At 47.4% G+C, this 13,929-nt stretch overlaps 1 protein-coding gene across 7 annotated transcripts in view; it reads left to right on the top strand.

Moving 5' to 3' along the window:
- Nucleotides 1–4,339: 4,339 nt before the first annotated feature.
- The window catches only part of TACC1 (transforming acidic coiled-coil containing protein 1), an 88,177-nt gene continuing 78,587 nt past the window's right edge, over nt 4,340–13,929 (top strand). For 2 of the 7 annotated variants that reach the window (XM_083588499.1, XM_083588491.1), the window contains exons 1-2: nt 4,377–4,523; nt 6,497–6,621. Coding sequence is in view for 3 of the 7 variants with exons in the window: in XM_083588498.1 (XP_083444624.1) it covers nt 11,313–11,377 (65 nt within the window). In the remaining 4 variants the exon portion in view is untranslated. Of the gene's footprint in view, nt 4,524–6,496; nt 6,622–11,220; nt 11,378–13,929 lie in introns of those variants that run through there. The other 5 variants (XM_083588490.1, XM_083588492.1, XM_083588498.1 and 2 more) reach the window with 5 other exon arrangements.

Raw genomic sequence — 13,929 nt, forward strand, 5'->3', positions numbered from 1 at the left:
TGGGCCCATCACCTCCTGGCAAATAGAAGGGGAAGAAATGGAGGCAGTGGGAGATTTTACTTTCTTGGGCTCCATAATCACTGCAGATGGTGACAGCAGTCACGAAATTAAAAGACGCCTGCTCCTTGGGAGAAAGGCAATGGCAAACCTAGACAGCATCTTAAAAAGCAGAGACATCACCTTGCCAACAAAGGTCCGAATAGTTAAAGCCATGGTTTTCCCAGCAGTGATGTATGGAAGTGAGAGCTGGACCATAAAGAAGGCTGATCGCCGAAGAATTGATGCTTTTGAATTATGGTGTTGGCGGAGACTCTTGAGAGTCCCATGGACTGCAAGAAGATCAAACCTATCCATTCTGAAGGAGATCAGCCCTGAGTGCTCACTGAAGCTGAGGCTCCAATACTTTGGCCACGTCATGAGAAGAGAAGACTCCTTGGAAAAGACCCTGATGTTGGGAAAGATGGAGGGCACAAGGAGAAGGGGACGACAGAGGACGAGATGGTTGGACAGTGTTCTCGAGGCTAAAAACATGAGTCTGACCAAACTGCGGGAGGCAGTGGAAGACAGGAGTGCCTGGCGTGCTCTGGTCCATGGGGTCACGAAGAGTTGGACACGACTATACGACTAAACAACAACAACAATCGGTCGGAATGAGTATAAAGTGAAAGCCTTTGCCGATGACTTGGTACTAACAATAGAAGATCCAGTTACAAGTGCAAAAGTATTAGAGGAGATAGAACAATTTGGGCAAGTGGCAGGTTTTAAATTGAACAAAAAGAAAACTAAAATGATAATAAAAAATATGAAACAGGACCTGGTGGAAGTGTTGCAGCAACAAATTGGTATAGAAGCATTTTAAAAAGTTAAATATTTAGGAATTTGGTTAACTTCAAAAAATATCGATCTTTTCAAAAATAATTATGCACCGGTGTGGAATGAAATTAAAAGAGCCTTGGAAATATGGGGAAGGATGAAATTGTCATTTTGGGGAAGGATTTCTGCTATTAAATTGAATGTGCTACCAAAGATGTTATTTTTGTTTCAGACAATTCCAATTATCAAGGGGGCAACCATTTTTAAAGTGGCAAAAAACAATTTCAAGATATATCTGGCAGGGAAAGAAGGCGAGAATACAGTATAAGTTGCTAACAGATGTTAAAGAAAGAGGCTTTGCCCTGCCAGATTTGAAGTTGTATTACGAAGCATCTTGCCTGCTGGTTAAAGGAATGGATGTTATTAGAAAATACAGATTTGTTAGACTTGGAAGGTTATGGTAACAGATTTGGTTGGCATGCATATTTATGGTATGATAGAACAAGTCCATAGAGGATTTGGAAATCACATATTTCGAAGATCTCTAATAGAAATATGGGATAGGTATAAAAACCTACTGGAACGTAAAACACTGCATTGGTTATCTCCTTTAGAAGCAATGAGCATGAAAAAGATCAATGTGTGTGGGAAATGGATAACATGGGAAATTAATACAAAAAAAAGGAAGTAAGTGGAAGATGAAGCCATATGAGGAAATTAAAGAAAATGATTGGCTGCATTACTGTCAGGTCAATGAAATGTTTAAACAGGATTTTAAAGAAAAAGGATTTGATGAAAATAAATCAAAGTTTGAAGTAGAGATATTAAGTAATAACTGTAAAATTTTGTCTAAAATGTATAAATTGCTTCTTGAATGGCATTTGAAGGATGAGGAGGTAAAGTTGTTTATGATTCATTGGGCTAAAGATTTTGGGTATAACATACAGTTGAGTGATTGGGGAAAACTATGGAAAGAAGGTTTAAAATTTACTGCATGCAATGCCTTAAAAGAAAATGTGATGAAAATGATGTATAGATGGTATATTACACCCGTTAAATTAGCTAAAATGTATAAAGTTAGTAATAAATGTTGGAAATGTAAAGAAAAAGAAGGAACATTTTATCATATGTGGTGGGAATGTAAAAAGGTGAAAAACTTACGGGAAATGATATATAATGAGATAAAATGTTGAAATATACATTTATAAAGAAACCAGAAGCATTTTTACTGGGCATTGTAGGAAGTGATATAAATAGAAAAGATTTCAAGCTGTTTTCACATGCAACGACGGCATTAAGAATACTATTGGCACAAAAATGGAAGCAAGAAGAATTACCGACCAAAGAAGAATGGAGGATGAAATTGATGGACTATGCAGAATTCGAATTAGGAAGAATTTGAAATCTGCGGGACCAGAGATTCACAGAATACTGGAGAAAAGTAATTGTGATGATCAGATTACGTTTGTAGGTTTGCAAGACGTTAATTATTTGAATTATTGCAAAAATGGATAAATGGGAGGATGGTTAGTTAAGACAATTAAAGGCAATATGAATTTAAAAAATGCAGAAGAAGTGACAAGAATGGTGGATCATCAGAGGTGCTGATGGAAGTCCAAAAATAAATAGTATAAGATGTGAAGTTTTGTGGTATGTATTATAATTTATATGTTAAAATTAATAAAAAAATATTTTTTAAAAAAGGAAATGTAATTTTTTTTAAAAAAAATGAGTTTATCCCATTCATTGCCAGATTAATTTAAGGAGGGGAGTTGCATGTGTGTAAGTGTTTTTAAAATGCAAAACTGCTCCACAGATTGGGCAGGGCAGGTTTTTGGGAATTTCACAAACAGGCCAGCCAACCTGCCATGTGGACAGGCAAGTTGAGCCACTGCTGTTTCTGGGACAGAGGGCGTTGGTTGAACTGAGTGAGGATCTTCCCACACACACACCCAATTATATCTGCCTTGGCTGGTTTTTCCTTTCTAGAAGGAACCACTAGGTGGCTCTGCTCTGCTCTAAAGGTAAAGGAACCCCTGACTATTAAGTCCAGTCGTGGACGACTCTGGGGTTGTGGCGCTCATGTCACTTTACTGGCCGAGGGAGCTGGCGTACAGCTTCTGGGTCATGTGGCCAGCATGACTAAGCCACTTCTGGTGAAACCAGAGCAGATCATCAGGAGGTTGGGCTGGGTGTTCACCACTGTGTGTACCCAGCCCTACATCTCTTTCAAATCAGAACCAGTGAAGGTTCCCAGCAGATGTCAACCAAAGTGGCAGCCCCTTTGCCCTATGGAGACCAACATATAGGAAACCAACTGAGCTCGTGGCCCTTTGCAGTTCAGCTTAGCAGAGATCACAGTTACCAAAATAGCTGCCACGCTCTCGTGATAAAAACAGGAAGAAGGCATCCTGGATTTTTACTTCAAAGTGTTGGAGGGTATGATAAGGCAGCTTTCTATGTTCTTATGTTTGCAGCCCAGAGAGCAAGTGGTCCTTCGTGAGCATTTCTGGGTCCTAACAAACAAAAGTATTTCACTGCACCTGCGTTTTTATCTATTTGGACTCTGGGCTGTTTTTATCCCCTCAGCCTTCACTGGTATCTTTATCCACATAAAAATACTCCCTGCATTTTCCTGTGGTCAGCTGCAGGTTGTAATTTAGGTGTGTATTTATGGTCCATGAACAAATCTATTTAAAGCCCTGCTAACTGCAAACTGGTCTTTAGCAAAGACAAACAGAGCCATCAGGAAGATGCAAGGCCTACTGGGAAGAGTTGCCGTGGTCAATAGGCCTGTGCTGTTTGGGTATCTTCGTGTAACTTCACTGGCACCGGGGGTCTTAGTGCTGACCTGTTCCTGACTCTGGCTCCTGACATAGATTCAGGAATCCTGACACTGGGGCCAGGAGTGGGGAGCCTCAGCCCCAGGGACTGAATGTGGCTCCCCAGGCATCTTTCTCTGGTCCTTGGGACTCTCCCCAAGCCACAGCCTGCCCCCATACACCCTCCATGATGACTTTTGCCTACCTACCCAGCATCCTTGAGCCTGCCTGGGAGGAGAGACAGGCTGACTGCACCAAGGGAAGTGTATGTTCTCTGCTCCACTAAGCTTTGCCTCTGGCCTTGTGCACTGCAGGGATGTGGCCCCCAGAAGGTTTCTTAGAAAAGAATGTGGCCCTTGAGCTGCAGAAGGCACCCCATTGCTCTCTTAACCTAAAGGAGGCAATTGTAGTCCTTTTTTTTTAAAGGAAAAGGAAACAATGTGCAAGCTCTCGAAAGTTCTCTGGTGGAGAGGCCTCTTGTTCTCACTGCAGCGCAAGTGTGCATTTTAACAGCATGACAGGAGTGGGGCTGTTACTGGAGCAGGCAGGAAAGGGGGAGAACATGCCCAATCCAACCTGGGTTTCCGTTTGCAAGGCTGAAATCCAAGGATTCTCAAGCCCCACTGCCAAGTCCTGAGACTCAGCCCAGGCTGTCTGGCTGGGGGATCCCCAGGGCACTGTCAAGTTCCTTTTGCCAAAGATTGCAAAACATCCTTTTCCTCTGACCAGAAGCTTTGCTCCCTCGCGCTCTGACAGATACCTCCATCCCGTCCCTCCCTGCCTTGGTTCGTCCCCTTCCTTCCTCAAAGCTCCTCCGTGGCCTCGTCTTTCTACTTCATGGTTGTTTCTTAAGATGCAAGGAGCAAAGGACTTTGCAGCTGGAGGAAGGTAGGACGCAATCAGAAGAGGGGGGTGAGGGGGCAGCCATACAGAGCTTGGCTGTTGCTTCAGACCAAGGAGGAAAAGAGCAGGGGGGAGGAAATGGACTTTCTGCACAGCACACACATAAAACGGGCAGGGACCCCCACCCCACCCCCGCTAATCCTGGTGACTGCAAGCAGAGCAGAGAGGCTGGCATGTCTCTAAGTTGCCAGGCAGTCCATCAAATAAATTATTATTTGTGTGTATCACAAATGATTAGTTTGATGGACTGTGCCTGATAGCTTAGGGACATGATGTGTACCTCATATGCTCTTTTTTTGGTGACGTGATTCCACTCTCCCCATCTCCCCTTCTCCCCCTCTCCCTCCCTCTCTGCAATGACTTTCCTAGGCTATGTAGTACAGGGTGAGTAGTGCCCATTGAGATTGGCAGGGCAGAAAGCAGGGCGATCCAGGATGGGCAGAGGCAGAGTCAATGCATTCTAGTCAATGCATTCGAGAGTCAGTGTGGTGTAGTGGTTAAGAGCGGTAGTCTTGTAATCTGGGGAACCGGGTTCGCGTCTCCGCTCCTCCACATGCAGCTGCTGGGTGACCTTGGGCCAGTCACACTTCTCTGAAGTCTCTCAGCCCCACTCACCTCACAGAGTGTTTGTTGTGGGGGAGGAAGGGAAAGGAGAATGTGGGCCGCTTTGAGACTCCTGAAGGGGAGTGAAAGGCGGGATATCAAATCCAAACTCTTCTTCTTCTTCACACACACACATACACATCCTCTTGCAATTCTGGTTGTAACCAGCAAAGTAGGCAGGTGGGAGCAACTGAGGTTGGTGGGCAGTTCCCTATTTGCCTTAATGGAGCAGCCTCCACTGTGTAGTGCATGGGACCTTAAAGTTCATGTACAGGTATTTCCATGTGTGCACTTTGCAGTCAAGATGTACAGGCCCAGAGGTTTAGCTTCTAGAGCAGACTTCATCAACTGGGTGCTCTCCAGATGTTTCTTCACAATTCCCATCAGCCACAGCCAGTCAAAAACATCTGGAGGACACCAGGTTGATAAAGTCTGTTCTACAGAAACTGGGTAGAAAGCTCAACTCCAAAGAATGATAACTCCAGTAACCCTTGCAAACCATTTTTGCAAGGCATTCCTCAAGGACAAAAATAGGGACAAAATAGAGGCAGCTATTTTTCCAACAATGTGTTCCATAAAATAGAGACCATGGTAAATAAGGACAGCTGGAATGTCTGGAATGCATCAACCATGGAGATGAGTTGTGTGCTAGAGTTCTGTAAAGAGCAATGGCTTTAAAAGAGGATTTGACAAATTTGAGTCAGAGAAGGCTGACAATGGCCGCTAGCCAAGATGGCTCTGCCCTGCCTCCATAGCTGGATGGTCATGGCTCTCAGTTGCTGGGAGAGGGTTCTTGTGCTCAGATCCTACTTGCACGTTTCCCAGGTGCATCTGCTTGATCACTGTGATAACAGGATGCAGAACTAACTGTTCACTGATGAATAACTGCCCCACAATTGGATCAAAACAATTGCTCTATAAACACCAGATAGAATTTAACCTCCACATGGACTATCAAATCAGAACCAATGCTCAATGAAGGCTGGGCTCACCTCCCCATAAGCTTTGTGCAAGCAAATCAGGAGGAACACTCTGGGGGACTCCCAGGAGGTGCTGAGGTTGTTTCATAGGGGCTGCATGCTGACAACCCAAGGGATCTCTCCCAGCATTGATGAGATCGTAGTTGTCATTGCTCACATGGTGAAATGGAAATTCCTGAGGGACATTTAAAGGAGCAATGCAAGTCATGGTGAGACAGTTGTGCTTAGTCACACTCCCCAGGAATACATCGGGAAGGCTGCCCTTTGGCCATAGGGTGAGGGATTGGTCTCAGTTTGATCATTTCCCAGCACACGGAACTTTCCATGGGGTTGGTTTGTGTGGCTCATCTTTCCCATCTATTCCTTTCCTGGCAGCTCCTGCTAAGGCACAGCCTGAGGAGCAGCTAGCAGAAGCTGGAAGCGGTGCTGAGCTCCAAAGGCTCTGGGGCGGGTGCTGGCTGCAGAGGACACCTTGAATTTCAGAGGCTGCACCACACAGGGTGAGTTTGCCACCTCCCTCCACTTTGTCTAAAGGTCTGAGGGATGTTTCCAGTGTGTGGAGAACTGGGCGCTGCCTTGGACCAAGTGACTATGGGTTCATCTGGTTTCATGTTGTCCACAATGACTGGCAACAGGGCTCTCTCCCAGTGGTTTGAGGGAAGGGTGTAGCTCAGTGGTAGAGCATCTACCAGGTCGGGCTGGGAGTGAACCTTCCCTGAAATCCTGGAGAGTCACGGCTAGCAGCAGAGTTTGTAACCAAATCCATACTTAATAAACAGAATACTGAATTAAAAGCCTAACATATGGTTCTCCTGATAGTTTTAAAAAAGTGCTATACAGGTAGAATTTTTCCAAATCTTTATTTACTGTATTTGTTACTTTATAGAACAGTGGCTTCTATAATGCTGGACTTATACAACTAAAGTGGGGTGTACAGCGTGTTAGGAGAGGGGGTAGCACCTCTGGTGGGGGACACGTCATGCTCCTTCAAGAGTAGTTTGCCCACCTTGTCCCCATCCTGCACTCAACTCTCACCTGTGGCTCCTAGAAATTGTCAGAATGTAACTGCAGCCACAACCCCAGAAATGGCTTCAACTGGCTGGCTAAGCAGGTGAGGTTGGCTGATGGGTCTTAAACCCTTGGAAAGTTAGGGTCTTCCCTGCATGCAAAGACAGGCTCTGGCGGATGGAGCAAATGAGGTCAAGAGTGGGTCCAACGGTCAAGAAGGTGGTTTCTGCATGTGCTGGAGAGGGAAGTGAGGGGCACGTGGGGCTTGTCCACCTGGGAAGGGAGCCCATCCAGGTGAAGGAAAACTCTGATCCTAAACCTCTGCTGCCTTGCGGGATATCTTTGGGAGAAGGGAAGGCTCAGGAGGAAACCCTACAGAAATCTGGAGTGGAGTCCCTAAGACGGTTGGGTGGCACCTTGTACACCTCCTTCCAGCTACTACTGCAGCCCAGCTGGGCCAAACGTCTTGCTCTGCCTTTCTTTGGACCCCATCAGTGAGGTCAAGAGAAAGGGGGGTCTCCAAATACACTGCCCAGGCTTGCACCCAGGGGAGGTCACTTCAGTGCTGCCAATGCACCTTACCCCTGGAGGCGTACTCCATTGTCTCTCGAGACAGACAGATGCAAACTAGTATGGTATCAAAATATTTTTTATAAATAAGACTACCTGGTAAAAGCAAGCTCACACCTCTCACTGAGTTTGTATACATACTTAGGGTACATATTTAAGTGGCTTGTTTATAATTCTATTTGGGAATGATTCATGTTTTTATGTAGCAGCATTGTTTTATACTTTTTGGATGTCTCAGGATCATATTATAAAGTAGTTGTGTTCTGTGTTACAAATGAAGCATTGCTGGGAGTTGCTTCTCCACCCCGCCCCCCACATATTTCTTATCAATAAAATATTTGGTGTGGTACCAGCAGATATTTATTCTGAAAGTGTGGCCCAGAGCAGTGGCGGAGGAAGCTTTTCCGGCACCCAGGGCGGGGCGTGCACACGCGGCAGCCTGTACGGACGCTGCGCCCTCAACTGCTGTACAGCTGGGGGGACAGCAGGCCATCTTGTCACCCCCCCCCAGGTGGCACCCACCCAGGGCACGCCCCCCTGCCCCCGCCTTCATATGCCCCTGGCCCAGAGAAAATAACTTTGAGACCCACTGACCTAGATGGGCCAGCAGGGCTTTTTGATGCCAAACATGAGAGCAGATGCCAGTGGGCTCCACTGCACAATTTAAACAGGTCTTAGGATATGGATGGCCAGGGTGCAGCAACTACCAAACTGGTCATAGAGCTGTAGGAAACTGCCTTGTTGAAGGAAGATCTTAGGTCCATCTAACTGAGTAATGATGACATTGGCTGGCAGCTGCTCTCAGGAGCTTCAAAGATTGCGAATCTTTTCCATCCTCACCTGGAGATGTTGGGAACTGAACCAGAGGTCTTGTGCATACAGAATGTGGGCTCTACCCTCCACACCCTCCACACACCCCAAAACCACCATATACCCAGCACTGAACAGTCTGTAGCACAAATCCTTACCATCACCTGCTCCCTGATCCTTTTATTTGGAGATGTCAGGAACTACATCTGGGATCTTTATCATGCACAGCACCTGCTCTGGCACAGGCTATGGCTCCCAGGGTCTTCTGCACACACACACACACACACACACGTACACACTCTCAGAGCTCCAACTAGGGATGGAGGAGTAATTCAATATTTAAAGGCAAATTTGCATTATTTGTCCCTTCTAAAACAACACAGCAAGATCCTTCGAAATACCCACTTCTCTGAATTTTGCAGTACCATTTCCCCAGCCAAGTAATCTGCACAAGAATGCATATACTAGGGTGAAGCATGCATGGAGACACATGTACTAGTGAAAGTGACATACAAAAATGGGAAAATGTGCTTTGCAAATGTGTATATTGGGCAAAACTGCATATAAAGGTGTGTGCTTCAGGAGAAATTCATACTAAAATGCTGATGAATTTTCACAAGAACTGCTTGAAAGAAATTTGCAAGTTCATGTGGAGGTGTGAATACCAGAATTTAAGTTTGGAGAAATCAAAAACTGAGAGAAACCAAAGCAGACATCCCTAGTAAACTGATACAATAAATTCTCATTTGGTGCTTCTGCATCTCTGAGTGTGTTGGCAATGTTTTTACTGTGGATTCCACATATCTAGTTAAAGAGCAAGCCAGGGGCCAGTCGTGTGTGTTTCTCTTTAAAGTTGGGCCTCAGTTTTGTGGAACGGAGGAGGGGGGGATGAGTTATTGCCACTTGGCAGAACTCCCTGTTTCTGAAAGCATTATGAAAACCTTCCCAGAGAGAAGCGATGACATTCTTGGGACGCCAGCAGAGCACTGCAGTCCTCCAAGAGCCAACCATTCTGCCTGCTGTCCTGCCATTTATTGAAGAGAATTGACTTGACCATTGTGCTCCATCTTAATCTGTTGCTACTTGGGCTTCATTACTTGACTATGTTTTCTTATTTTAGGCACCTCGAGCTTTTGCCTAAGGAGAAAACAAGGGTGATTTTTATTGCTGTTGCAAATAAAAATAGCTACTGATTTATTTTAAAACTCCACCCACTGCCTCTCCCATTAACAAACTTTCTTTGGCCAACCAAGACTTGAGAATCTCACTGATCTCATCTGGGGTCTGTGCCTTTCTTACTTTCTTCTGGTAGGACAGGGTGGGCTTTTCCAAATTCTGCAATTGTGTATCTCTCCAAATCAAGAAATAAGTAGTTTGGACTTCTAAAAAGAGGCAGGGAGCCTTTCCCAGCTCCAGGGCTACGTCTCCCCCTGGGCAACCTTCCAGGGGCTGCATGCTGGGGTAGGCAGGGCCAGAGGCAAACAGTGTGCAAGGCAAGAAACTTTGTACCACACAAAAGACAGAGGTTTCTTCACATATGTATCTCCATCCAAGTGAGCAAGAGACATTGTCACCATTCAAGGAAACATTCCAGCCAGGCAAAAGCTCCCAAGGAGGGTGTGGAGCAGGGCAGTTGAGGGACATGGCCTGGGTTAGAGACCTGAGGGCCTCTGGTGCTCTGCTTGGTATTCCTTCCACTGCCACAAAGTGGCAGGAAGTTCCACATGCAGCTTTTGACAGGTGCAGTTTTCTGCTGCTGCTTCCCTCCCTCCACCAGCAAGCAGATTGCTGCTCTTCAGAACAGCTGCATGCACCCTCCTAATGGCATGTCCATCTATCCAGTACTGATACTTTGTTCCAGGACTGAAAGTTTTCCTAGGGCTGCAATTGCATTTTCAGGGGAAGTTTCAATCCTGGCATTCCTAGCTGTTGTACAGATAGAAACACTTCCTGCTAGGAAAATGAGGCGGCTTAGAGCACTGCTGTCAGGAAACACACAGGTGCCCCTCTCACAGGTACTTACGCATGGCACTATATGCACACAGATGCCCAAAAAAGAGCAAGCCTATTCCGTATGAAGTTACCATTTTCTTTTGGCTGGATCCCTTCTAGTCCCTTTAACAGCAGCCGGCACTGCTGGGTGTTTTCTCACCAGCTTCATTTGCACCTCTAAGGAAGCTGCTATATGCACAGAAGCAAAGCCACGAGAATACATTGGCAGCCCCATTTCCAACAACAGCAAACCAGGACCGACCGACCGACCAGCCCTCACAGTGTGCTCCATACAGCAACTTATTTTATTTTATATTTTACCAACTCCACTCCTGTGCTTTCGATGAGAAATCAGCAAGTGACATATTTCTTGGCACCAAGCAGGAGGGGTTCAGAGAAGCTTCACCTAAGGAATTATTGCGTTATAAAGGCACAGGCGCCCCGCCAGAGAAAACATTGGCTCCCGGCGAAGTTAACAGAAGAGAACTGTAGCTCCCTAGGCTCGCTTCGTCTCCGTGTCAGGAAAAGACTCGCCGGCTCAACTTCGATGTCTCTGGGCTTTTATTGGAAAAAAGCAGAGGAGGAGCTGCAGTAGGAAAAGTTGGCAATTCCGGCTCCTACGGTTCCCTCGCGTCCCCTCTGCGCTCCTCCTGCGCTTGCAACGCGGCCGATCTTTGCCCTTCCGCACCTGCCGGCCGGGTCCGCCCCTCCGGCCGGAGCTGGGCGCGGTGCGTCCGCCTAGAGCTGCGAGCCGGCGACGCCCCGGCCCGGCGGGCGGCTCTCCCCGTGGAGCGAGGCGCCTTCGTGGGCAATGGGGGGGACCTTGAGCCGCCGCGGGCAGCAGCCGCCTCCGCCTTGTAGGCTGGAGGGGGCCGGGTAAGTGCAGGGGGAGAGACTGGCAAGTGACCCTCCCTGGCAAGGGGGTGTAACTCCCCCACTGTGACTCCCCCACTTCCTTAAGAGTGAAACGAGGAGGAAAAGCTGGTGGGGCAGACAGGGTGGTGCAGTGGTTAGAGCGTCCGAGAGCCCACGAAGTGACCTTGGCCCAGTCCCTATCTCTCAGCCTAGCCCACCTCGCAGGGTTGTTGTGGGGATAAGACGGAAAGGGGAGACGTGTGCGCGCCCTCCCTGCGCTCCCTGAAAGGTAGTGGGATACAGATGACAAAATAAGAGCTCCCCTCTTGTTCCCGTCATAGCTAAGGCTGATCAGCCCCCTATGAAAATTGGAATTTTTGAAAAGCCCCGGCTGCTCGGAGGGAGACGTTTTCTGTGCATTGTAGTTAGGCTGCAATCCTGATCGTCTTTGCTTCATTAGAGAATAAACTTCCTTGACATCGGACAGGCTTCAGTGAGCCTGCAGAGGATTGGGCCCTTCTTCTCTTGTGGGTCAAAGATGGCTTCTGGGTGGCTGTCTCCACCCCACATTCTCCCCTACTGATGGTCATGTTCTCTCTCCTCTCTTGGAGGCAGAACTAAGGCCTCTGAATGGGGAGGGCAGTGCAGTTGGGGGCTTTCCAGGCACCTGGAGGCAGGGAGCAGGAGGGAGACTTACAGACTGCAGCTTCCTCTGCCCTTTTGTCCCGCAGCTGCTGCTGCACCTGGAGAAGGGCAGCAGGCTGAGCAGCCAGAAGGCTGAGCCTGCCAGCCCGGCCCACGGGCAGCCAGGGGAAGTTTCTGCCATCGCGGTTTCGGGGGGGGGACCTGCTTATTTGGAGGCTCCATAGCCTTGGGCCTCCCCAAAGGGGTATTTTCCCTTGGGGTTTATCCTCTGGAGGGTGATGCAGGTGACAGGATTCCCCCTGAACTGTTGTTTGTGGGTGGACTTCCTCCTTGGTGGAACAACTGTGGCTGGAAGGAGGCCGGCAGGCAAATGGGGGTCAGACTGGCTTCTAGTTAAGACGCGGAAGGTTTGGAGAGTGGAGCTTGGGGTGAGAGCGCAAATGCAGCACCTCAACTGATGGTGTCTCTGGTTTTTGCTGTTTTCTATATCTCCTGTAGTTATTGTACTTTTGTGTTTGCAATTACTGCAATTTTATTATATTTTCTTTTGCATTAATCTGTTCACTGCTTTGGGAGCCTTCGGGCCAAAAAGTCTGTATAAATAAACCAATCAATGAGTGAATCTGGTTGAGAACAAGATGCTGCCCTAGATGGGCTTTTGGTCTGATTCAGCACAGCATTCCTGATCTTTTGCAATCCTGTTCTCATGCTCTCCTGTTCTGCACTTGTCCACCCCTTTGCAAGGGCCCCCATTAACTTTCATGGACTACTGGAGATAGGACAATAAACCAGCTGAGCCTCTTCTCTATGTGTCTACATCAAAGTAACTCCCACTGTGACCGATGGGGCTTACTTCCCGGGAAGTGGATTTAACATCCTGGCCTCTGAAATTTGTGACTAGTCTAGCAGATTTATTTTGACATCTTATGCCACAATAAATCTGCTAGTCTTTAAGGTGCCACAATTTTTTTGTTGCTGCTGCTGCTTTTGTTGAAACATAATGCTCTCCCCTCTGGAATTTGTCACAATAAGCTAGCCTGATGGTTACTCACTTGGATGCCTTTATAAATGAAAGGATTAGAAGTGTTGGAGGGTGAAAAGGATTGGATGTGTAAGACTGGAGGAGGATTCTGTCTGTGCTGTGCTGTACCTGTGGGCAGCTGTGAGGTGGGTGGCAGCCCAGCGGGAGAGCACTTGTTTTGCCTTAGGGGCTCTGAGGTTCAGTCTCTGGGATGGTCAGGTAGGGCAGGGAAAATCTTCTCCCCAAGGCCCTAGGAAGCTGCAGCCTGTGAGTGCGTAGCCAATGTTCCCCCAAATAATTCTGGGGTGCTACTTGGTTAAGGGTCTGAGAGTTGTTAGGGGACCCCATTCCCACCCCAGAGCTACAATTCCAGAGTCCCCTGGGAAGAAGGATCAAATGTGAAGCCACTCTGGGAAGCCAGAACATGGTACCCTCATTCTTTAAATGTACTGTATGTTGTGACTGTGGCCTAACATGGATGGAAAAGGTACAGCGAAAGGGCACACCAGTTCTGCCAGGTGTGACTAAAAGGCAAGGGGACACCTCCTGTTGCTGCCTCATTTCCTGCCAGGCTCTTGCTCCATGACTTTTGACAGCTCCCTGGCACACAGATATTACACAGGTGGAAGGTATCCTATTGCTTCATCTCTCTACCAGCGATGGAGCACGTGCCATGCACACACCTTGTCTCAGGCAGGTTCACTCTCTGGCATCTCTGGGAAGGGCTGTCCAGAGCCCTGGAGAGCTGCTGCCAGTCGGTGTAAACAATATTGAGCTGATAAAAGGCATGGGACTCTTCTACTGAGACCTAGTACTGTCTCAGTGCTTGCTGCTTCCACACACCCGCCCCCAAATCAGCCCACCACACCTGCCCAACCAGGACATTTGTCAATAAAGAATTAATACA

The sequence above is a fragment of the Podarcis filfolensis genome (assembly GCF_964270895.1).
Source record: "Podarcis filfolensis genome assembly, chromosome: 15".
Classification (NCBI taxonomy): Eukaryota; Metazoa; Chordata; class Lepidosauria; order Squamata; family Lacertidae; genus Podarcis; species Podarcis filfolensis.